This window comes from Leptidea sinapis, chromosome 1 (assembly GCF_905404315.1).
Source record: "Leptidea sinapis chromosome 1, ilLepSina1.1, whole genome shotgun sequence".
Classification (NCBI taxonomy): Eukaryota; Metazoa; Arthropoda; class Insecta; order Lepidoptera; family Pieridae; genus Leptidea; species Leptidea sinapis.
Genome location: NC_066265.1, coordinates 1,067,396 through 1,091,401, shown reverse-complemented (window position 1 = coordinate 1,091,401; position 24,006 = coordinate 1,067,396). Strand labels below are relative to the sequence as shown.

Here is a 24,006-nt window from a genome sequence, read left to right as displayed (position 1 = left end):
GTAATATTTTATCTCTTAATATTTTAATATTTTATATCTTTTAATAGACTGTTGTGTTTGAATAAATGAAACTCATCATTCTTTTAGTTCATTTAAGGTTTTATGAAAAAAATTGATTAAGTTTTCGATATTATTTTTTGAAAGTTCTACCATTCGAACTAACACCATAACTAACTATTGTAGCGGCCAATTCGTTGTAAGCCAACAGTATAATTTTATGAGGTAGCTTACTTTTAATTAATTTGATATTTCCGAGAAAAGCTCTAAGCTTATTACAAACTGAATTTAAATGGGATGCCAGTTAAATTAATGGTCTATGATTTATGCAAGAAATTTTGCGTGTACTGTAGTCAAAGCAACTGTGAGTATGTGCTTTTAGTATTTGGCTAGTATCAATTCCTCGTTTTATGAACCGAGATCGAATATTATTTTTTTTTAGCATTTAGGACATATCTACTGTCATGACACCATTTATTGACGCACCATTAAAACGAAGCTACTTTATCGAGAGCATCACAGTCTTTTCACCTATTAACAAACATGTGTCATCTGCATATCGATATGAGGTACAATATTTTAGTTAACTACAGTCATGTCATTAACATAAGCCCTAAAATGAAGCGGACCGAGCACCGATCCCTGAGCTGTACCTTCAGTGACGGGAATCACTTTGCTAGAAGCAAGATGCCACTTTTACTTAATATGACCTATTTTAGAGGTAATCTCCACAATACTGAAGTAGATTATCGTATGCCGGAGTCTTCTAATTTGTTCACTAAACAACCATGATCTAAGGTATCGAAGGCTCGGGAAAAATCGATAAATAGTGCCAACACATGCTTCCTATTCTCCAAATTGATAAATAAGAAGCTACCCAAAGAATTATCACATGTCCATACTTTTCACCAGGACGGTTTGGTAAGCATTGTGCTTGCGCTCTTATTATCAAAATATACAATATTGTCATTGTTATTGCTCTAAAATAATAATAATCTAAATAACTACTTATAAGAAGAACCTTATTCGGTCAGAGGATAACCACCTCATTCAAATGAGAGCATATGTTTTGTATTACGATAAAACAAAAATATCGAAAATGTAGTCGTGTTAAGTCAATTGGTGCAAAAACAAATTATGTGCATACATTTATAATGTATTTCTAGATGAAAACTAAATAACTTGAAAATGTTGTTGTAGAATTAAAAAACCTACTCGGTGTTTAAGAAATTTAAATATCTTTCGCCAAACTTGAAATTGTTTGTCTTATTTGGAATTTTTATAAAAAAAAAATATAATATTAATTAAAGTTTTTCTTACCTTGTATAACATGGCCTGACAAATATTTATGCTCATCATCGAATAGAGATATGATGCTTCTGTAAGATGCTAGAGTTTGTCTATTTGCAGATTTGTATAATGGTACAAGCCTAAAAATATTAAATACATGAACCATACAGTATTTGTAATTAACAAAACAGTTATTTGCATTGCATTGATGAGCACATAATATGTTAAGGATGATGGCTACCCAATGTGGTTCAATAATAAACCTTTTCTTTAAGGTCGATCACTTAACCTAGATAGCGAAAAATAGTCGAATATTGCGACTCTTTTAGGCCTCATCCTGTGTTTAAGTTTAGTAAGCTAAGTTAGCTGTACCCATAGGATACGGATAAAATATATTCGAGTTTTACTTTATAGCTTTCAGTAACAGGTTTGATTTTTAATAGAATTGTGTTAACGTTTAAATTTTTGGATTCTATGAGTTTTTAATAGACAATGGAACATTGGTAATTTATAAATTTATTTACTATTTTATTCTGCATACTTTGAATAGTGCTTACGTTTCAATCAAATGCAGAGCTTCAAAATTATGTTGCATGAGTCCACTGACCTTCTATACATATAGACAATGCACCTCATACAAAATCAAAGCCGAAATATAGCACTTGCCACAAATGGCACCATAATAAGCTTCGACTGCTATGTCTATACATTTCTGCGTTTACTCCAGTTTTTTAAATTATTATTGGTCCATACGCAGCAATGTAAACACTATTTCAGTTTCAGCTGCGTATTTTGAATTTAGAACCTGATTTGGACAGTGACATCGGTGGAGTAGCATTTAGGTATTTTTTTAAACCCAGGCCAAAAAGAGAGTTGCTATAAGTTTTACGTTCGTCAGTCTGTCCCTATTTTCCGATCAAGATTTGTTTACGTTTTTTTTACGTTTCTAATCAAACTTCTCTTTCATTTTCTAAAGGGGAAAGTTTGTATGTAACATATATAAAAAAACATACCAACGAATAGAGAACCTCCTCCTTTTTTGAAGTCGGTTAAAAAGGGCGACACTATTGTTTGAATATCTGATTGTGTCCTTTCATCTGTCCCATTCTGACAATCGGGTCTTGTCTGGGGACTTGTCAGTAATTGTACCATATTTAATGAAAAAATATTCGTTTTTATTAAATTACTTACGCTTTTTGCATATCAATCTTATATAAATAAAATAGCCTTACCGATGATAAGTCACACCATCTTTTTTTTGAGTCGTTAATGTGATATTTAAGCTCTTTTTATAGCACACTTGGGCTTGTTGATTCACGCACAGTTGACACACGACTGCCGTGTCTTTAAGCACACTTTTGCCGTTCCGTTGTCAGATTGCGAATGATTGTCCATATGTATAGAACGTAATTGCACGAGTGTTTCGGTGTCTGTCTAACTGTCACAACAGCTACATTAAATGCAGCTGTTGTGACAGTTAACCCGAGTATTAAAAACGGAACTTAAATTTTCACCTCTCGTATCAGATGTGAATAAACTACAATTTAATATTTATAGTTTATTCATCTGTAAATAAAATTTATGCAGAAAAATTATCATACCATGACTCGGCGTGAGACCATTCTACCAGATGTCCCAACATTGGTGTCCCAACTGAAACTGGGAACTCTACCTTGGGATATAAAGCTTTTATTTTCGGATTGTATCCCTCCATGTACAACCTGTGAAAATATAAAACTATAGCATTTTAAAATATTCACACGTTTAGATAATTTTATTCAACAAATTGAGTTTACACAAGCGAATGTACACATAATATTTATTTTTATTCAAACTTACTTCCCAATAGCTTCCAATACATGAAGGGCGTTATCACTATGACCTCTTCGCGTCAAGGGTATATTCTTACAAGAATCAGGCAGAGAACGTTTGAGAATAGCCTGCAGTAAGCCATGAGGAGCAATCTCTACACAGATGGCGTCACGCGGAATCAAACGCGATGTTTCTTCAAAAAGTACTGGATTCTAAAATATTGAAGAAAAGATATCATATAAGTTAAATACTGAATCTACAAGAATAATTAATATTTTATTCAATACGTTTTAAATATAACGATACAACAATTTAACTGCAAACTCTAGCTCTCTTCTTATTTTTATCTTACTAGTCTCATTTCATCGAAAAGGCGTATTAAAGAGTATTCACACCAAGCTTTTCATAGTTGGCTTTCAACTGCTACATCGATGCAGATCCTGTGTAGAAAGAGAAGCCATCAGTGGGAGGCTTCTCCGTAATGCCGTAAGTCAACCCTTCAGCCTGGAATTTCCCTATTGTTTTTATGCAACGGGGAAGAACAGGAAGTATTTTGGAAAAGCATAATATTATTCAGCTTTCCTTTGAAATTTACGTTACTACGCTTTTGGAGAGAGCGAACAACATGTTTATTTCTGTGTGGGACTATCAACCTATTTGTTTCGGTCGCATCATATCAAAAACGTTTGAAAATACTTACAAGCAAATTATTGGTATGATATTCTGCAGATGAATATTTTGCTGCTTCTGTATTCCATTTCTCTTCAGGCACAGAAGTAGACACCCATTTGTCACTGCGAGCTTTTGGTTTCTTGATAACTTCTTTCAAGTATTTCAGCAAACCAGGACCTAATACAAAAAAAAGCTGCCTCGTAAATAAATGGCTATATTATGAAAATTTAACCATGTGACCATAAACAGCACAAATGTTATATAGTTTATGTTTATACATTTTTATTATTTAATTTTGTTTCTAGCTGAGGTAAAGTACAATATCGTTGAATGAGAAGGAACTTTATGAGTGAGCACATAGCCATTACCTGCTTCGGCAATGTAGCGAGAATGATAAGCAATGTTTGATGACGGCACTTCTTTTGCAAATATGCCTTCTGCTGTCAGCTTGGAAACAAATGCACGCATTTCATCAGCTGGGCCTGAGATTGTACTGGAGTCAGCACTATTGTGACATGCTACCTCAATCTCCGGTGGACACATCTTTGATACCTGAAAAATATATTTTAAAGGGGCTTAAAGATCAGACTTTACTATCAGTAGCAAGCTATGTCAAATAATAAAGCAGACACTATCCACTTCTATTTTTTCTGTGTATCACACAGATTTATTCAAAATTGCACAAGTGCCGAAAGAAACTTGTATCTTCTATTGTGACTTCTCTGTTGAAGGCGAACATTGTTTTTTTGAGTCCCAGAAGATTTAAATTTGCGCATTGACGACTAACTAAACCCCATTTGTTGTTCTACGGCAACACCCCTTTTAGTGCCCTGCCTAGTATTGATTTTGGATTCTGAAGTCATCTAGAAGGAAAAGCCAAGTTGGCTTCGAAGAAACTGGAGGTAGATTGAGACAAGATCCCTTATATAGAGCTCATATCTCTAGTCACGTTCACTTCAGCATCAGCTTGATTCATGTTCAATACAGAGCTACTCGAATCGTCAAGGCTTTATTTGAAGATATCCAAAGTGTCCTAGAACTACCGCACAAAAAAGTTCATTCACAGTTTGGATGTGTATGTGAGAAGTTATCTTAAAGATCGTACTGCAGGGGAATAACTTATAATCATCATGCTCTCCTTCTATTACGAATATGAAAAAAACTTGTTTTAAACTTACTTCTTCATATCCCACACCAACCGCAGCCATGGAACCGCGAATAAAAGGTGTTTGTACAGAAACCAGACCACGGCTGTAAGCCGACATAATCATCTCTTCAGCGGTGAAACAGCCATCGGCATATGCACAGCCTAGTTCACCCACGCTGTGTCCTAGAAAAGAATATGATCATTGGACATTCAAAAACTGTTCTTAAGCCAATAAAAAATTCTTTTTTGTATTATCTATGATGTTTTAGTAACTATTCTATTACTAATTAGTTATTTTGAAGTATGTTTTAGTTATAAAAAATTACTACATTCATTAGTAATAATCGAAATGTAATCTGTAGGTAAATCTAAAAAAATCATAAAAAATGCATGACAGCCCTACTTTATACGAAATTTGTTTAAATTACGCAGTATCTATTGTTTATGTTATTTAACAAAGCGCTAGCTTGCTTAAAAACAAAAGCGTCGACGTTTGTTTTTATAAACAAACCCAAACACATGAAGAGTAATAAATTATGTTGTAACCCGAGCCCGTTGCGTCATGCGGTGACATTGGCGTCGCTTTTCCCTATAGGCACAACGCGCGATGTGTCAGCTTGGCACGGTAGCGATTAAGCTTCTGGACTGGAACGGGCTGGGCCTTAATATCAACGGCGAATACATCAGTCACCTTCGATTCGCAGACGATATCGTAATCATGGCAGGGACCATGGAAGACATAACGTAAGACATACGTCTACCTTGGACAAATAATTCAGTTGGGCAGGTCCAATTTCGGGACACTCGTCCAACTTGTATGGGGAGCGTTCGGGAAGCTCCATAAAACCTTCTCGTCCAAAATACCACAGTGTCTGAAGACGAAGGTTTTTTACCAATGTGTGTTGCCGGTGATGACATACAGAACACAGACGTGGTCGCTTACTATGGGCCTTATGAGGAACTACGCTGTTGCGCAGCGGGCAATAGAGAGGACTATGCTCGGAGTTCCCTGCAAGATCGAATCAAAAATGATGGGATCCGTAGGAGGACCAAAGTCACTGACATAGCCCAAATGATTGCGAAACTGAAGTTTCAGTAGGCAGGGCACATAGCTCGGCGGACAGATGGCCGTTGGGGCAGTAAGGTCCTCGAATGGCGACCACGTACGGGAAGGTGTAGTGTAGGTAGGACCCATAAGATGGACCGACGATGTGGTCAAGATCGCCGGAGTAGGTTGGATGAGGGCAGCGCAGGACTGGAGGCCTTTGTCCAGCAGTGGACGTCTTCCAGCTGAAATGATGATGATGTGTATAGGAAAATTTATTGAATGTGAATAACATATAGTATATATTACCAATTATTTTATCCGGTACAAATCCTACTGCAGTTAATATATCAGTAAGTCCAATTTGAATGGCAGCGATTCCGACGAACGAGTGCAAAATATTATCAAACATAGACTTGTCTTGAGATGTTATTATATCAACTATATCAATTCCTTTAGGTTTTAAGACTTTATCACATCTGCAAAAAAATATTCAACTGGATTGTCAAAAAATATTTTCAGTTATAATAATAAATCATTTTATTTCAGGCTACAAGGCCCATAAAATAAATACCTTATAATCTAAAATACATATTTATATAACTTAAATCTACGTCACATTTTCGCGGCGATGTGAGGCGCGAGTTTGGTCCGGCGGCCGGCGACGTCCGCGATACTTGCGGAACACGACCCCCTTCGGCCACAGCTTCACGTCCTGGAAGGTCGATATATGTTCTGTCCGGACGCGAACAACAAATGAGTTAAAGTCTACTGCGTGACGCGACACCAACTTTTCGATCCCCAACCGGAACCTTGTCTTCTCCATCAAGTACTGAACTATGTCGGAGGTGGTGTGGTGAAAGCGAGAGACGTAGATATACGTCGCTGGGACTACGGGACGCAGGAGCTAATCTTTAATTCAAACTGTAGACTCACGCGCTCCATTTTGAGAAGTAGTTCTTCCATATGACTAACACTGGTCGCAAACAAAGTAGTATCATCGGCGTAGCGCAAATTTGATATTTTGTATCCGCCAATAGTAACACCATCCGTCCAGTCTTCGAGAGTAATGCGCATTATGAGTTCTGTGTAAACATTGAACAGAGGCAGTGATATTATGCATCCTTGGCGAACGCCTGCGCTGGGATGGAAGTTTTGTGATATGACATCATTGGTTCGCACCGATGCAGTTCCATCTTCATAAAGGCGTCTGAGAAGATAAACTGAGTGTTTTGGTGTACCCACGTCTAGCAAAACATTCCATAGTTTAGGCCATTTTTTAGAGTCAAACGCCTTCGAGAAGTCACCGAAGCATATGTAAGTTGGCTTGTTGAACTCTCGTGCCTTCTCAATAATCTGGCGAACAATTAATATCTGCTCACGTGTACCCTTTCATTTAACAAATCCGGCCTGTTATTGTGCTATCTCCTTGGACAAGTAGGTAGGTCTTCAGTCGTTCATTCAGAATGTGTAACTGTTTTTTTCTTATAAGAACATATAAAGCTAATAATAAAACCATAAACATTTATGAATAAAACCAATTGTTTTCTCTGAAAATACTGATGTATTCTAAAATATAACGGTTTTTCAAATTTGTGTCGTGTGGGTAAAATAATGTAAAACACGATATGAATTAGTTATCTATGGGCTTATCTTGTTTTGATAGGTTTCAGATACATTGACTGAAATTATCCTAACTAAGTATAAGCATTCTTTTGCTATACGTAAAATAATACGCTTAGATATAATTTCGCACGCGGCCGGGTTAGCCAACAGATCATAATGACATTGTATAAAAAAAATAACAGTGCCGTCCAGAGATGCTCGAAAGGAAGCCAATCTGTACAGTATAAAACGATTCGTTTTGTCCCGTTTGATGAGTACCAATTTTACATAATAATAATTAATTACTTTTACAGCTAACACGCAATTGATTGCGAAACTGAAGTGGCAGTGGGCAGGGCACATAGTTCGACGGACCGCTGGGGCAGTAAAGAGCTCGAATGGCGATCATGTACCCGAAGACGCAGTGTTGGTAGGCCCCCCACAAGATGGACCGACGATCTGGTCAAGATCGCCGGAATACGTTGGATGAGGGCAGCGTAGGACCGATCGTAGTGGAAATCTTTGGGGGAGGCCTTTGTCCAGCAGTAGACGTCTTCCAGCTGATGATGATAGCTAACACTATAATATAGCTCGTAAATTGCGTGGTGATATTTGGCTCTCACTAAATAACTGGATTAAGGGTCGGATACAGAAGGTAGCTGTTTTGGGAACGGCAAGTATCGTGATCCTCAGTCTGTCGGCCTAACCACCGGCGGAATTGTAGCCAACTTATATTCTCTATTTTTTATATTTATATTGATAATGTTTTTTAGTTAGTGTTATAATAAAGTGTATATAACAAAAAAAAGTGTGTGTGTCAGCTCCGACGCACGACTGGAGTTTACTCCTCAAGAACGATTGTCTTTGAACAGGTACTAAACAAAATCAAGTATAATGGAGTCGGTTACAATCAGACATACAGCAGAAGCTAATAAAAGCGTATTAATTAAAAAATTTGGCCGAACAAAACTCCTGTATTTTTTTTTATAAAAATCATATAAATCCTTAACGCTCAAAATATGTCAGGAAATGCCCAAACACAACTCCTGTTAAAAGCGGAACTCAAAATTCCAATTTTATAAGGTCCATCAAGGAAGTTACATTTTGGCACATCCTAATCGATATATTATATAACATGCGTAAGCTATCACGCAGTATCAGGGGCATGCATTCCATATATGCCTTTAGACATTGCCTACCTCGTTATGAAAGTATTAAATAAAATAAATAAATAAATACAGTTACTCAATATGTAATAGAAATAAAATATTTAACTATAAAGTTAATTCAGTTTAATTTGATATCGTTATTCTATTACCAAACTTCTATTGAACACAGACTCATTCAATATTTTCTTACGCTGGATACATACTACATTCGTGCGGTAGGCAGTTCCAAAAATGCCTATACGACGCAACGAGTATTTCATAGATCTTATTTAGAAAAGTATTGGTCACAGTTGAACGATATTCAGCAATGTATGGGCGGCTAGATAGGCATGCCTACTTACGATTTGTAGCGAGATAAACCGATTACCCGACATCTGTCTCACTCCCTCCATATTAGGAGTTTATGGCTATTTCGGTTTTTTGTCTTCATGAGTATCATTAGAGTAAATAGGTATATTCATTGACCCGTGTTAAGTTTTACTGTGATAAAAAGTTGATGTGTCATTTGTGTTTAAAATAGGTATTGGGTTTTAAAAATATTAGTAATAGAGAAATTAAATTAGTGTGCCGGTTATGATATAGGTACAACTGGTTTAAAAAATAAATAAAATAGAAATGGTTTCTTTTAATAGACCATTTATACTTTAACGATTAATGTTCATGTATTTTTGAGATATTTGTGTGAAAAGTTACTATTTGACCGGCCCATAACTAATGTTATTGTGCTAAAAGAAGTGGTAAGTGAATTTATATATATATCAAGTAGGTATAATAATATTATCTAGAAAAGCTAAAGGATTGTATTAAAATTATAATATGAACTATGAAGCCGACAGCGCTGTGCTATTTTGAGGTCATAGGTACAATAAAATTTATAAAATTTGAGTCTTTATAAAAAGGTCCTCTGTGATTTGAGTTTAAAGTTCTTTTTCAAAGCCACAAACGTTTAGAATAAAATGTTACTTTATTTAGTTTTCAAAAATAATTAAAGGTATAAATATTATCATAAACGCATGAAATTTTAGTTTTGACAGTAAGTGATTGCAGTATGGGTGTTTACCGCTAGATGGCGGTAAAAATGAAAGTATGTGTAATCTTACAATTTTAAAAACAAATTATTTTTTGTTAAATAAACACGCATGCTTTGGCTATTGAAATAAAATAGAAATGGTTTCTTTTAATAGACCATTTATACTTTAACGATTAATGTTCATGTATTTTTGAGATATTTGTGTGAAAAGTTACTATTTGACCGGCCCATAACTAATGTTATTGTGCTAAAAGAAGTGGTAAGTGAATTTATATATATATCAAGTAGGTATAATAATATTATCTAGAAAAGCTAAAGGATTGTATTAAAATTATAATATGAACTATGAAGCCGACAGCGCTGTGCTATTTTGAGGTCATAGGTACAATAAAATTTATAAAATTTGAGTCTTTATACAAAGGTCCTCTGTGATTTGAGTTTAAAGTTCTTTTTCAAAGCCACAAACGTTTAGAATAAAATGTTACTTTATTTAGAGTTTTCAATAATAATTAAAGGTATAAATATTATCATAAACGCATGAAATTTTAGTTTTGACAGTAAGTGATTGCAGTATGGGTGTTTACCGCTAGATGGCGGTAAAAATGAAAGTATGTGTAATCTTACAATTTTAAAAACAAATTATTTTTTGTTAAATAAACACGCATGCTTTGGCTATTGAAATAAAATAAGAGAGCAGTTTAAGGTTACCTTGTTCCTCGAATGACACAAACTAAAATATTAGGTTGACCATATGGTATGGAAACTACATGCGAAACACAAACAACTATGTAGATTATTATTTGTAGATTTCAAAACCTAGTACTGTCAGACTAGAGCGCTGTTCTACGACTAGTTAGATCTACAGTGCTTACCTTGCTTGGAAACCAATGCACGCCACTGCGCAGTATACTGTGTATGTTGGCTACACACAAGTATATATATATATATATATATACACACAACTGAAAGGTGCGCGTGAAATGATGCGCACCAAAAATGTTACTATCCCATTTGATGAGTAGGTTTTACTCTCCATATTTTTCACATACCGGGCGCCTTATATGAAAATCGATTCTCAAGGAGTAAATTCCAATAATTTGGGCGGTATTATATATATCTTGTAACTATCCTAAATCTCACGCGCTCGTGCAACGCTAGAATCTGACATTCATCACTGATAGCTTTGCTTCAAAAGGAGTCGTTGATATTTATAGCTAAAGTTATTTCATCTGATATTTTATATAATCTAGCAGTAGTTTCTTAATACATAAAAAATAATGGTTACAATTAAAATTAGCAGCCGCTACTGATGATATATTTCTTATTCATTTTTTTTGTAAATTTAAATTATATACGAAACCTTTCAATGGCTGCAGCGAAGGTTGGTATACGCATGAGATGTGCTCCCATTCCAACCCACTGGGAGCCCATACCGCTATACACAAACCACAAAGGTTTCCTTGCATCGTCGAAGTAATCTGAATTCTGTACCAAGCATACAGTCTCCTGATCCTCATTTGTATCTATAATGATAATATAAAAATATTAACTAACTTTAATTTAAAACACATATTCACTGAATATTAAACAATTATTATTCAAAAATGTAACTTTTTTCGACAAACACTTGTAATACTGACATTAAACATAATATACTTTAAATCAAGATAACTAAAATGTCAAAAATGGGCTAACATTATAATACCGTATCTTATTAAAACTTTCATATTTTAATGATTTCTTCAGCGACTGGGGATATTGACAACGATTTTAAGATCAGAAATTGACGCAAAGTGATCTATCGTTAATATAACACTCCAACACGCTTGCGGTTTGACAGCCGTGCAATAAATCTTGTCTGCTACATCAAACTAGCCATTCCCGCCCGTCTCGCTGGGCTAATGTTTAAAGGAAATAAATTAAAGAAGGAACGTTGGAATTCGAAAAATGCATATATAATAAATTTCGCATCGAATGGTGGTAGTTTCATGTCGTTACGATCAGTGGTTTAGGCGTGATTGAGCCTCAAACAAAGACCGTTTTCATTATATATATAGACAAAGCAATATGAGTATAATCAATATTTCGTTACCTAAAATTGTATATCCTCTACCCAGATGTCCGCTTATATGGTGCTCATGGATATTATAGAATAAGGCCAATTCTTCTGGATCGATCGGACGACTTTTCAAGTCCTTAAAAATACTGTCTACCGCTGACTGTTGTCTGGCAGATATTGTGACCAAACGTGGTATACTAGACTGATACCGAGACAGATCCTGCAAAGTATTGATAATAATATTTAAATGGCACTTAGCATAGTTTATACTAATAGGTACTTTAAATAATGCTGCAGCTGTTGTTAAAGAATTGGCGATGTAATAGTATTGCATCAAGTTTACTGACACTTCACTGGTAATGGAATTAACTCTTAGTTTGTAATATATATTTGATATAATCTGATCAAATACGTAACAATGTATTTCGGTTTTAGAATTTATAATAATATGTCCGTTTAATTAACGCTTAATAAGGTCGGCAACGCTCTTGTGATTCCTGGTGTTAAAAGAGAGTATGGACTACGGTGATCATATTATATTATCAGCTGGTGACTGAAGAATATCGGGTACATACATCACAGTGACCCGTACGCTTGTTTGTCCTCCTCTTCCATAAAAAAAATCAAAGACATGGGTCATCCCTGCTAAGGGATGATTGAGCTTCCAAGGCACCAAAAATAAACAAAAAACAGCCGACAATTCGAGGTAAGTGGTTTAACCGCAAATATAATGAAGACGGTCACACCACAAAACATTCCCCAACATCAAAAATGACTCCTATGATCGTTTGTCCTGCTAATCCCATAACAATAACTGGTTGTGCAAGACAACAATATGATAGAAGTGAAACATTATGAAGCATAGATTTTTTTTGTTTTCACTTCAAAATAATCTTTATTCTTATTCAGTTGAAAACTGTAAATGTTATTTTATGAATAAAGTCAAACGCTGTGTAAGACCACAGAATCACTGCGATCAGTTGATGTGGCGTTGCCACACCGACGTACCTATAAGTCGTCAAGAATATAAATGGGTTAGAAAAACATTGCTAGCAGAGAATACTACATATTAGGTATTTCTTGCATCCATCTTACCTAAAGCTGGACTATATTACAAAATACTCAAATAAATCTTATTCAGTGATATGTTAAGCAAAAAAAAAACAGTTACTTTGTATTCAAGTATGGGTGATGCTAGACAAAAATTATTTCCCAGTTAAATAATATAAAGTTTACACTTTAATACCTGAAACATTACACAGCAATAGAAGTTAATAAAATTACCTTAGCTTTGTGCACTCTTTGCAAAAGTATGTGCGCGTTGATACCAGTAATTGAGATTCCGTTAACAGCGACGTATCCTCCGTTGAACTTTTGGTGGTCAGTGACTATCTGAATGCGTTTATCACGAAGTGCATCTATATCGTCACGAATATTTTCGCAATGCAGATTTCCGGCTAAGAGTCCATTACGATACGCCAAAAGAACCTAAATTCAAAAGTATTTTAAGTAACATGTGGTTCATATTCATTACTTCATATAAAAAAGGAGGGTTAAGGCTAACTCTATGTCTTTCTAAGAGCAATGTTTTATTTTGTGCAACAAGCCTAACCCTAAAATTGCGTCTCGTTCAAAATTTATAATATACTAGCTGACCCGACAGACGTTGTTCTGTAGATAGTTAAAAAAAATACTGTTTTAAAGGAAATTGTCAATAATATTTCAAAACATCAAGAATTATTTCGTAAAAATATCCCTGTTGTTATAATGAAATTGTTTCACAGCGGAACTGTCAAACAGTGCGTCACTAAATTCTCTCATAGAAAATATGTCCATACAAAACAAATATTGAAAATAAAAATAATTATGGGTCCCAAATCGAAATAAAAACTATCCTATCTCTCAAGTTGGACTAAACTGCACACCATGAAGTAATCCCCATTAAAATCCGTTCATTAGTTTAGGAGTCCATTGAGGACAAACATTGTGACACGAGATTTATATATATTAAGATAAAAAGTATAACAAAACAACTAATAATATGAATGTAACAATTGACGTTTACCAAAAACATTAGAATAAAAGTGATAGATTTAGTTGACGTTTATCCATTTTTTATTGGTCCTACTTACAATATTATAGTTGAAGAAATAGTCTTTAATACTTGATATTAACTAAAAATATATTTTCTTATAATCTCTTAACTTACTTTAACGATGGAACAGATACCCGAAGCAGCAGCAGTATAACCAATATTAGAAGTAACACTTCCAACAAGCAATGGTTCCTCGCGTCTTTGTGTACAATACACATTGTTAAATGCTTCAAGCTCAACTTTGTCTTCTTCGTCTGTTGCTGTAAATGTATAAAAGATTTCTCAGCTTTAGACCATTATATGTCTTTGTTTATTTTCAGAAATTTTGATGTGAAGTTTAAGGAAGTGTTCATAAAATGAACACAAGTTTAAGAAAAAATACCAGGATAGCAAAGTTTGTCTTTGATTCTCGTAAATTTAAAATACAAGAAAAGTCCAGATTTCTTAAGAGTTATTTTAATTTCCATCAAATATCTAAGTGAGGAGAAAGAGTTTTCTTTTTCGCTCTGTCACTATTTGTAAGCTTGATATAAGTTGTACATAAGTAATTGCTAAAGATAATGAAATCTCATCCCAGGCCGTATTGTTTAGCCGTTAAAGAAGGAATAAGATTTACAGCACCGACATTTTTAATAAAACTTTGAAATTTATTCAGAGATAACGTGTAAATAGATTAGGACTTTATTATACTTATTATTCTGAATGAACTCATAAGATAATGGTGATAATTTTCCATATTTATTATATTTTACACCTACCAGAACCCACAGCTTCAACGTATTTAACATCTTCAGGATCTACATTGGCTTCCTTATAGAACTGTTTTATGAAATCAGTCATGTTATTAACATCGCGATAGAATCCGTATTTTGGGCCAGTTTCAGTTTTAAGTATTTCTGTATATTCATTTTTTACGTGAACAACTTCAGCGTAGATACTAAAAATTATATTCAAATTAGTAAGACCACGACAGCATTGCTTCGGTTATGATTATTTTATGTATGAGAAATTGTTTTTCAAATGTGTATATCGATGAACGAGAGTTGTTTTGGATTAATTCAATAAGACCTAGAATATTATGGAAAAGTCCTACACTTATCTTTATAATTATACATTTAGATATAAGTAATCAGTTATAATCAGTAAATACCAGTTGAAATCATGACAATTCTTCATATTTTAAAGTAAATAATATGAACATATTATGTTTTCTTTATTTAGCAGTGTATAACAAAATGATGATACAATAATGTCATCTATACTAATATTATAACGAGGTAAAGTTTGTCAGGGGATAATCTCTGGAATTACTGAACCTATTTTGAAATTCTATTATCAATAGAAAATCCTATTATTTGTGAATGTCATGTGCTATATTTTAACCTGAAAGTTAAAATTTTTTAACAAAAAAACAACCGACTTCAAAAACACTATATTCCAAAACAATATATATAATATGCACTAAAAAGTATAAAAATAATAGCGTATTTTTATACAATCTAATTAATTAATCTAATTCTAGTTACGATTGTTGTTATTTTTGGAATCGATGTCCTTCCGCCGCGACCTGCACTCGCCTCTCCCCTGTATGTATGTATGTAGTTTCAAACCTATCTTGGATGACTCCAAAAATTACAATAATCGTATCTAGAATTAGATTAATTAATTCGATTGGATAAAAATACGCTATTATTTTTATACTTTTTAGTGCATATTATATATATTGTTTTGGCATATAGTGTTTTCGAAGTCGGTTTTTTTGTTAAATTAATTTTTTATATTTGATTTTTTGTGAATTTGAAGTACACTAACAACTTGTCTAAATATGTGCAGATATACTAAATTTTTCAATGCAGCAATGAACGTAAGCGCTTAATTGAAGAGTTCCGTTACTTTGCCATGGATTCCGTAATCAAAACCTAACCAAACTCTCACCAAACTATGTTTGAAGTATATCCTTTCCAATCAAAAAATAATCATCGAAATCGGTTGGCGCGATATTGAGTTATTCTTAAATTTATCATCCAATTTGCTATACGTATGTATAGCAAATTTAAGACTTTATTGATTTTTCTCAAGGATGCTATTGTCAGATCTGGACCAAATTACAATGGGACCACACGGGAAGCTTTCAAATAAAAAAAGAATTATTAAAATCGGTTCACCCAGTCGAAAGTTTTGAGGTAACAAACATAAAACAAAAAAAAATACCGATGAATTGAGAAAATCCTCCTTTTTTGAAGTCGGTTAAAAAGACTTTTTCGTTGTAGTTTAATTTGCAAATAGATAATATGTAGTATATATGCATGTGGCAGTATTTGAACACCAACTAATATGGTTACACTGGTAAATGCGGACGAAGTCGCGGGTCACTATATAATAATAATTTTACATACCGATTAGCGTTTTTTGCTTTTTGTATGAAAAATACGCTTATAAATTCCGATTGAGCACAGCCATCAGCATTCTTGTCAAACGACTTTGTTTTACCATCGGGACATAAGTTTATAACCCTGAAATTTAAAGTTAATAAATAAATTTACTTGTAGTAACTCAAATCTATCACTAATTGTTCGAAGTATAATGTTATATAATTTAATTGTTATTGTTTAACTTGCACAGTAGGACTACGATAAAGAAACACACTCACTTTAACTTGACACTATTTATTCAATGCTATTCCAGAACTAACCAACCAACCTGTACCATACATACTCACATATAATGCTTTGACAAATGTTTGCGTGTTTTAATGTTACAATGTATATGGTATAACGCCATCTGTTGGATGTTAAGCGAAAGAACGTAAAATGATTCTAACATAATCCGCCCACTAAGGACGTAACTCGTCTTCACAAATTAATAATAAACATAAATACAAAAAACTACAATTTGTCACACACATAGATTGCAATATTATAACAATATATTGCATTGCAACAGTTTCAACTCCTGGCACAGGAGATTGCAATTTTAAATAACTGTAAACATAAATTTTCTTAAATCTTATCTAATCACAACATATTATTTCCTTACTTTAACTCGTTTTGAACTATACCTAGATGTTTAACACACCGCCCATCATGCCAAATATGTCTGAATCACATATTTTTTTTACAACTATTAATTTGTTAAAACACTAATCTTACTAACTGGTCTTTTTATTATGCCATTTTTAGTTTTGACCATCACAACTCTTGTAACATTATCTTGGCCAGGATATTTTTTAATAATCTTACCTAAAAGCCATTTAGCTGGTGGGATATTGTCCTCTCGTATAACTACTACGTCATTGACATTAGGTTCTGCTAATTTTTGGTTCCATTTATATCTTTGATTTAAGTTAACAATATACTCCTTCGACCATCTTTTCCAAAAACTAGAAACCATTCTTTGACACAACTTCCACCTATTTAAACCTATAGCATTGCTACCCTGATGATCTTCATCAGCTACATTAATTAATGGTTCGCCAACCAAAAAATGGCCAGGCGTGAGTGGGAGTGGATCACACAGGTCATCACTTAAGACAGAGATGGGACGTGAATTCAGACACGCCTCGATTTGAGTTAATACAGTTGTCAACTCCTCGTAAGTTAGAGTACTGTCGCCTATAATTTTCTTTAAATGATTTTTTACGCTGCGCAGTCCAGCCTCTCACAATCCACCATAATTGGGAGAGTAAGGGGGGATGAAGTGCGACGTAGTTGACTTGAGTGTTAACCTTTGTATGATTTCGTTGGGCCATGATGATTGTGCGTTTTTAAACATCTCGATCAGCAGTTTGCTCGATCTTACAAAGTTTGTGCCATTATCACTATATATGTCCTTGCAATGTCCGCGCCTCGCTGTGAACCTTCTAAACGCGGCAATAAAACCGTGAGCTGTTAAATCTGACACTGCTTCCAAGTGTATGGCCCGAGTTGACATGCAAATGTAAAGGCATATATATCCTTTGTATGCTTTAGACCCTCTGCCAGGTGAACATCGAAGGTTTATAGGCCCTGCGAAATCTACTCCAGACGATTTAAATACCTTGCTAGGTTTGAGCCTTACTGCTGGAATCGGTCCCATCAGCTGAGTCTTATTTGCGGAAGAGTATCTTCGACAGGTAATACAGCTTCTGTAATATTTTTTAACTTGAACTCTAGCTCGTATAATAAAATAATTAAATCTTATGTGGTTCAACATTATTTGGGTGCCTCCGTGGAGAGTTTTGAGATGGGCGTCTCGAATAACTAACTTGGTAAAGTGACTTTTATCAGGCAGTATTATCGGATGCTTTTTGTCGATGGAAAGCTCTGCTCTGTCCAAGCGACCGCCGACTCTTAATATTCCCTTAGAATCTACTATTGGACAAAGAGTATGCAGTGCACTCCTCTTTAAAACACTTCCACAGGACCGTATACTGTCTATCTCTTCTTCAAATTTAGACGCTTGTACAACACCAATCACCTTTAACAATGTATTGTTCATTTCTTCCACTGTTGGGAATTCTGAAAGATTCTGACGTTCATTTTTTGAGACTCTTAGTTCCAACCATCTTCTGCAATAAGAAAGAACTCTCAGCATTTTCGTTAGATTTGAAAACCTCTCAATGAATTCTTCCAAATCTGTTTTATCAATTGTTTGTGCCAGACATACTTTATCACTCTTCTTTTCTTCAATATTTGTCTGCTTTACAACTCCCTTACTGTATTTTATCTCTTTATTTTCCAGCCAACTAGGGCCTGTTTTCCACAGTTTAAGTACTACTAATTCTGCTGCCTTTATACCCCTGGATGCACAATCAGCTGGATTGTCTTCTGACCTCACATGACACCACTGATTGCTATCCATTTGGGTGAGAATTTCTGAGGTTCGGTTGGCCACGAAGGTTTTCCATCTTGAAGGATGGCTGCTTAACCATGCAAGAACTACTGAAGAGTCTGTCCATGCATGAACATTCTCTTTTGGTACTTGCAGCACCTTGGATAAGTCCGAAAGAAGCTTAGCCAGCAAAACCGCGCCGCATAACTCTAGCCGTGGAACAGACACTTGTTTAACTGGGGCAACCTTTGTTTTAGAACAGATGAGGTAGACTCGTACTTCTCCGTTATCAGCTATCACCCGTGTATATACGACGGCAGCGTAAGCCACGTTAGAAGCGTCACAAAAGCCTTGAAGTTCATGACGCTGGTCGCTGTTGCTACTTCCGATCCATCTTGGAATGCTGAATTGTGAAAGCGTGTAGAGCTCTTGGCGATATGTCTGCCAGTCCTTTAGTAAATGTTCCGGGAGTTCCTGATCCCATTCAATTGCGGCTAGCCAAAGTTTTTGTATAAAAATCTTTCCTGTCGTAATCGTAGGAGCTACCCATCCTAGCGGATCAAATAACATCGAAATGTCAGAAAGAACCTTACGCTTCGTGACTGGCATGACTATTAGAGGCAATTTTATCTCATATTCGAAAGTGTCATCAGTTCTATTCCAAGTGATTCCTAAAATCTTAAGTGTTTGGTCCATTTTAATGCTGACTGTTTCATTGCCTCCCGTTTTGTCTTGTCCGATATAATTCAAAAAAGCGCTCGAGTTACTGCTCCACTTCTGAAATTGGAAACCTCCTGATTTCATTAGTTTGCTCAATTCTTCATAAATATGAGTAGCTTCCGTCTCGTTCTCGCAACCCGTCATCAGATCATCAACATATAAATCGTTCTTTGTAATTCGTGATCCAATCGGGTATTGCAGTTCCTCATCTTCTGCCAGTCGATGTAAAACCTTGACGGCTAAATACGGTGCACAAGTTGTCCCGAACGTTAGAGTCAGTAGCTGGTAATGCTCGAGCGGGTCGTCCACGTTAGGCCTCCACAGGATACGCTGATAGTCTATATCTTGCTCACTGACGCGAACTTGCCGGTACATTTTCACTAAATCAGCTATAATACAAATACGATGTGTACGCCATCGTAACAGGAGATGTTGTAAATCTTGCTGTTACTTAGGTCCAACAAGAAGGTTGTCGTTGAGTGATACATCGTTCACGCCCTTGCATGACGCGTCAAATACCACACGTACCTTAGTCGTATCCTTGTCCTCCCGCACTACAGCGTGGTGTGGGAGATACACCGCTTTAGGGTTGTAAATTTCTTTTTTGGGAACAGGTTTCATGTGATTTAAGACTTTATATTCGTCTATAACCTTAGCATATTCTTCGCCTAGCTTCTGCTTCTTTGATAATTTCTTCTCTAGGGACATAAAACGATCTTTTGCTATTTGCATTGATTTACCGTATTGACATTCAGGGTTATCAGAGTTGAACGGCAATTTCACTACATATCTACCATCCTCATTTCTCTTAGTTGTTGAATTAAATATCTCTTCGCATCTCATTTCTTCTTCTGTAAATGTTTTTTGATTCATGTCTGGTTCTTTCTCTAATTCCCAGAATTTCTCCAACAAATCATCTTCTCGGATTCGTGTATGTGTGCTTATAACTCTCATTGCTGAAATTGACGAAACTTCACCGGATATTATCCAAACGAGCACTGTGTTTTGAACGATCAAATTTCTCGACGGATTTTTCATTACGCCACTCTTTAATATCTTGCTGTGTATTTCAGCTCCAAGCAAAATATCGATTTTACTCGGTGATGTGAATTCTGGATCAGCTAAGGGTAACTTTTCTAACTCGAGCCAATCAGTTGAATAAACAACTTTCGAAGGAAGCATCGATGTAATCGAACCTAACACATAAGCATTTACTGAGATTGATTTAACTGGGGGATGGCGTGATTCGATACGCAAAGATACCATATACTTAATTCGTGTGTGACCATCTCCCACTCCAGATACCAAACCATTAATTGGTTTGCGTTTAAGTCCCAGTAACTGAACTGTATCTTCCGTGATAATAATAATAATAATAAATAATAAAATCATTTTATTGCAGGTCAGGGACCCATAGAAAACATGTTTACATATAAGTAGGTAGTCAAAATATTTTAAAATTATAAATAGAATATGTATGAAGATAATTAATTAATATAAAATTAAAGTCACTTCAAAATAAATAAAAATAAATAGTCATTTTACGTTAGGGATCTGGTGTACCCTTAGCCAGTGTTTGTAAAACACATTGTCAATGGATGCCTCAGCGACAACCTTAATCATCTTATTATTAGAATAACGGACGGTTTCCCAGAAACCCGCTATTCTATTCCGTATAACAGCGTAGTAGTCCGGGACTCCAGCGTCGGCGAACATGCCCGACGCGCTACAATACCTCGGCATTTTTAATAAAATGCGAAGGGCATCATTATATTGAACCCTGAGGATGTTAAAGGATCTTTTGGTGTAGTTGATCCATAATTGTGAAGTATAAAAACTCATACAGTACGCATTAAACAACGTAACTTTAACATCCTCAGTGCACCGAGAAAATCGGCGAGCGATCATGTTGCACCTTATTGCCAGTGACCTTCGCTCTCGCTCTATGTCAAGGTCGTCGCTGAGGGACCCCGTCAACATGTGTCCGAGATACCTGAACTGTTGCACAACCCGAACTGGTGTCCCATCTAATAAAACTGGTGGCATCCTCTCCGGACCTTTACCAGCTCTAAAGACCAACATTTCTGATTTGCGTACATTGTATTTTAATCCATGTCTTGTTTCCTGCGTCTTTTCTTTTTCTTGATCTCTCTCTAAATGCAACAGTGAATGGTGACGTCGGCCGCATCGTCTGCAGCTAGTCGACTGATGGAATATCTTAACTGCATGGTTCGGCGCAAGACAGTTAAAGCATAAACCTTTGGTCTTTACATACTCCGCTCGATCCTTTGCTGAAGAGATTATAAATTTCTTGCATTGATAAAGGTAATGTTCGCCATCGCACATTATGCATTTATTTTTACTTTTCTTTTCTATAGCATGAAAAGCCTTTGACTTTGTATTTGGCTTCGATCCTTCTAACATCTCTATCATCCTGAATCTGGTCTCTAGGAATGTCTTAAGCTGGTCCCATGACGGCAGCTGGTCTCCACTCATTTGACTTAAGTGAAGCTCCCATTGTTTTCTTGACTCCTGGTCTAGCTTATTGACTACCAAATAAATGATGACAGCATCCCATGATTTTGTGTCAACGTTAAGATTTTCCAATGATTTCAAACAGGCTGATGTTGTGTCCAAGAGTGGAAGGACTGCCACTCTTCATATCCACTACTAAATTGAGGTAAATTAATTTGTGGCAATCGAACTTCACACTGAGGAGATGATAACATGGCATTAGAAGATGTTAGTTCATGTTTTGAGGTTGAAGATGTTGAAGTCAAACCCTTTAAATCATCCTTCATTTTAGTCATGTATTCTGTATAAACTTCTTCAAATTGCTCATACATATCTTCAGTAAAATAGGCCAATTTTGCTTGGGCATCTTTGTCTGTACTGCTAACTAATATATCATGATTCATTTGAAATTTATTCCATAATGTATTAAGCGACTCGGTTCTAGTTTCTATATAAGATGCAGTTATTCTTGACTTTGAGGACTTGCAATAATTTGTGTAAGCTTTATGGTATAACGCCATCTGTTGGATGTTAAGCGAAAGAACGTAAAATGATTCTAACAGTTATGAAATTTAATTTTGAAATAAACAAACGTTCCGCTGAGACTCCTGCTCCCGTTCTTCTTTCAGTGAAAGGTACATGCTTTATCATTTCAAAAGGAAGTTAAATTTTGACGTCCAAAATGTGATTAAATAACCTCATTTCAAATTTAGATTTTGGCTACATTTCCAAGCTAGATAGCTGATCAATTAGATTGAAAAATAGCCAGTACTTGTGCTTCGAGTAACTCTATACTGCCAAGAATGGCGAACGTAAGAACGTCGAGCATTGCGCCAAAAGGCGGAATGGTGAATGGAACAGCCTCGGCAATAACTGAAGTAACTTGAATATGAGATTGAGCCAGACTATCGACGGAATTCGTGTTCTACATCTGCGACCTACCCTGGGTCCAATCTGCCAGACCATTTAGACCCTTGACATCACGACTAGCAATACCAATAATGATATTTTAATTGTTGATCTAGAGTAACAATATTCATGCAACGTACCTTGAATTATGAATTGACTGTTGGGGATGGAGACAAAGATTTGCACCACCTACAATAGCTGCTTCGCAATCACCGCGACGAATAGCCTCATATGCCAACTGTAAAGCAACCGATGACCTGCAGCATGCTTGATCTACAGACATTGAGGGTCCTTTGGCATTTAACCAGTAAGAAATACGATTAGCAAACATGGCTTTGCTGCACCTGAAAGCATAATAAGGTCTTGTATAATATTAATTTCGCAAGCATTATACGTAGGTCCCACAAAATGTTTTGCGTAACTTAAAAAAACAACATGTTATAACCGAAATCGTATGTTTATTGCTTTTCAAACTACTCTCCTTTACATTTTAAAAATTTTTTCAAGCGATAGTTATGTTCGGACGATCATAAAAGGTCTTTTTAAAAATTATTATTTATTACACAAAAGTAATTACAATGATATTATAATATGACGTGTTACTTATAACAAGACTGGAGCGAAAGTGAATTATTAAAATATTAAATTATAGACAATCGAAGTTCAGCGTCAGCATCTATTCACTTGTTCAATCTGCCACTCAGCTCTTTCACACCGATGGGGCCCCGGTAACGCCTCCCCCTTCAAGATGGAAGCGCAACTTGCAGCTTCCTCCAGCGTCCTCGTTGGCTTCTTCACTGGCTCTTGGGTTAGTCTTCATCCGCTTGTTCTTAAGCCATTGATAGATCTTTTTGGATATTATCACGAAGCCTATGAAGTATAATATTACTGTAGTCCAACTCGGAGTCGCCATGATGAGGGGCAGATTAACTTCATCTGGATCTTCCACCTCTCGTGCCTGGTTAATAAGACCACGGATGTTGTCTAATAATATATCCTCGATGTGCAAAGTGAAATCAGCTAGTGATTTATATGAATAGTCTTGTTGGTGTGGCAATGGCATAATTTCATTCATATTTAAAAAAAATCTATGAGCTTGAAGTGTTCTATTCATTATTTGAATCACGCATCCT

The 24,006-nt window shown here is 35.5% G+C and overlaps 1 protein-coding gene across 3 annotated transcripts in view; it reads right to left on the bottom strand.

The window, feature by feature from the left end:
• LOC126979634 (fatty acid synthase-like) overlaps window positions 1–24,006 on the bottom strand; it is an 83,141-nt gene that overhangs the window by 39,398 nt on the left and 19,737 nt on the right. For all 3 annotated transcript variants that reach the window (XR_007732854.1, XM_050829082.1, XM_050829090.1), the window contains 14 exons: window positions 23,014–23,217; window positions 16,318–16,434; window positions 14,680–14,858; window positions 14,036–14,181; window positions 13,111–13,314; window positions 11,860–12,046; window positions 11,128–11,290; window positions 6,273–6,442; window positions 4,950–5,101; window positions 4,140–4,323; window positions 3,800–3,948; window positions 3,127–3,311; window positions 2,889–3,008; window positions 1,318–1,427 (listed from right to left, as the gene is read on the bottom strand). Coding sequence is in view for 2 of the 3 variants with exons in the window: in XM_050829082.1 (XP_050685039.1) it covers window positions 1,318–1,427; window positions 2,889–3,008; window positions 3,127–3,311; window positions 3,800–3,948; window positions 4,140–4,323; window positions 4,950–5,101; window positions 6,273–6,442; window positions 11,128–11,290; window positions 11,860–12,046; window positions 13,111–13,314; window positions 14,036–14,181; window positions 14,680–14,858; window positions 16,318–16,434; window positions 23,014–23,217 (2,270 nt within the window). In the remaining variant the exon portion in view is untranslated. The remainder of the gene's footprint in view (window positions 1–1,317; window positions 1,428–2,888; window positions 3,009–3,126; window positions 3,312–3,799; window positions 3,949–4,139; window positions 4,324–4,949; window positions 5,102–6,272; window positions 6,443–11,127; window positions 11,291–11,859; window positions 12,047–13,110; window positions 13,315–14,035; window positions 14,182–14,679; window positions 14,859–16,317; window positions 16,435–23,013; window positions 23,218–24,006) is intronic.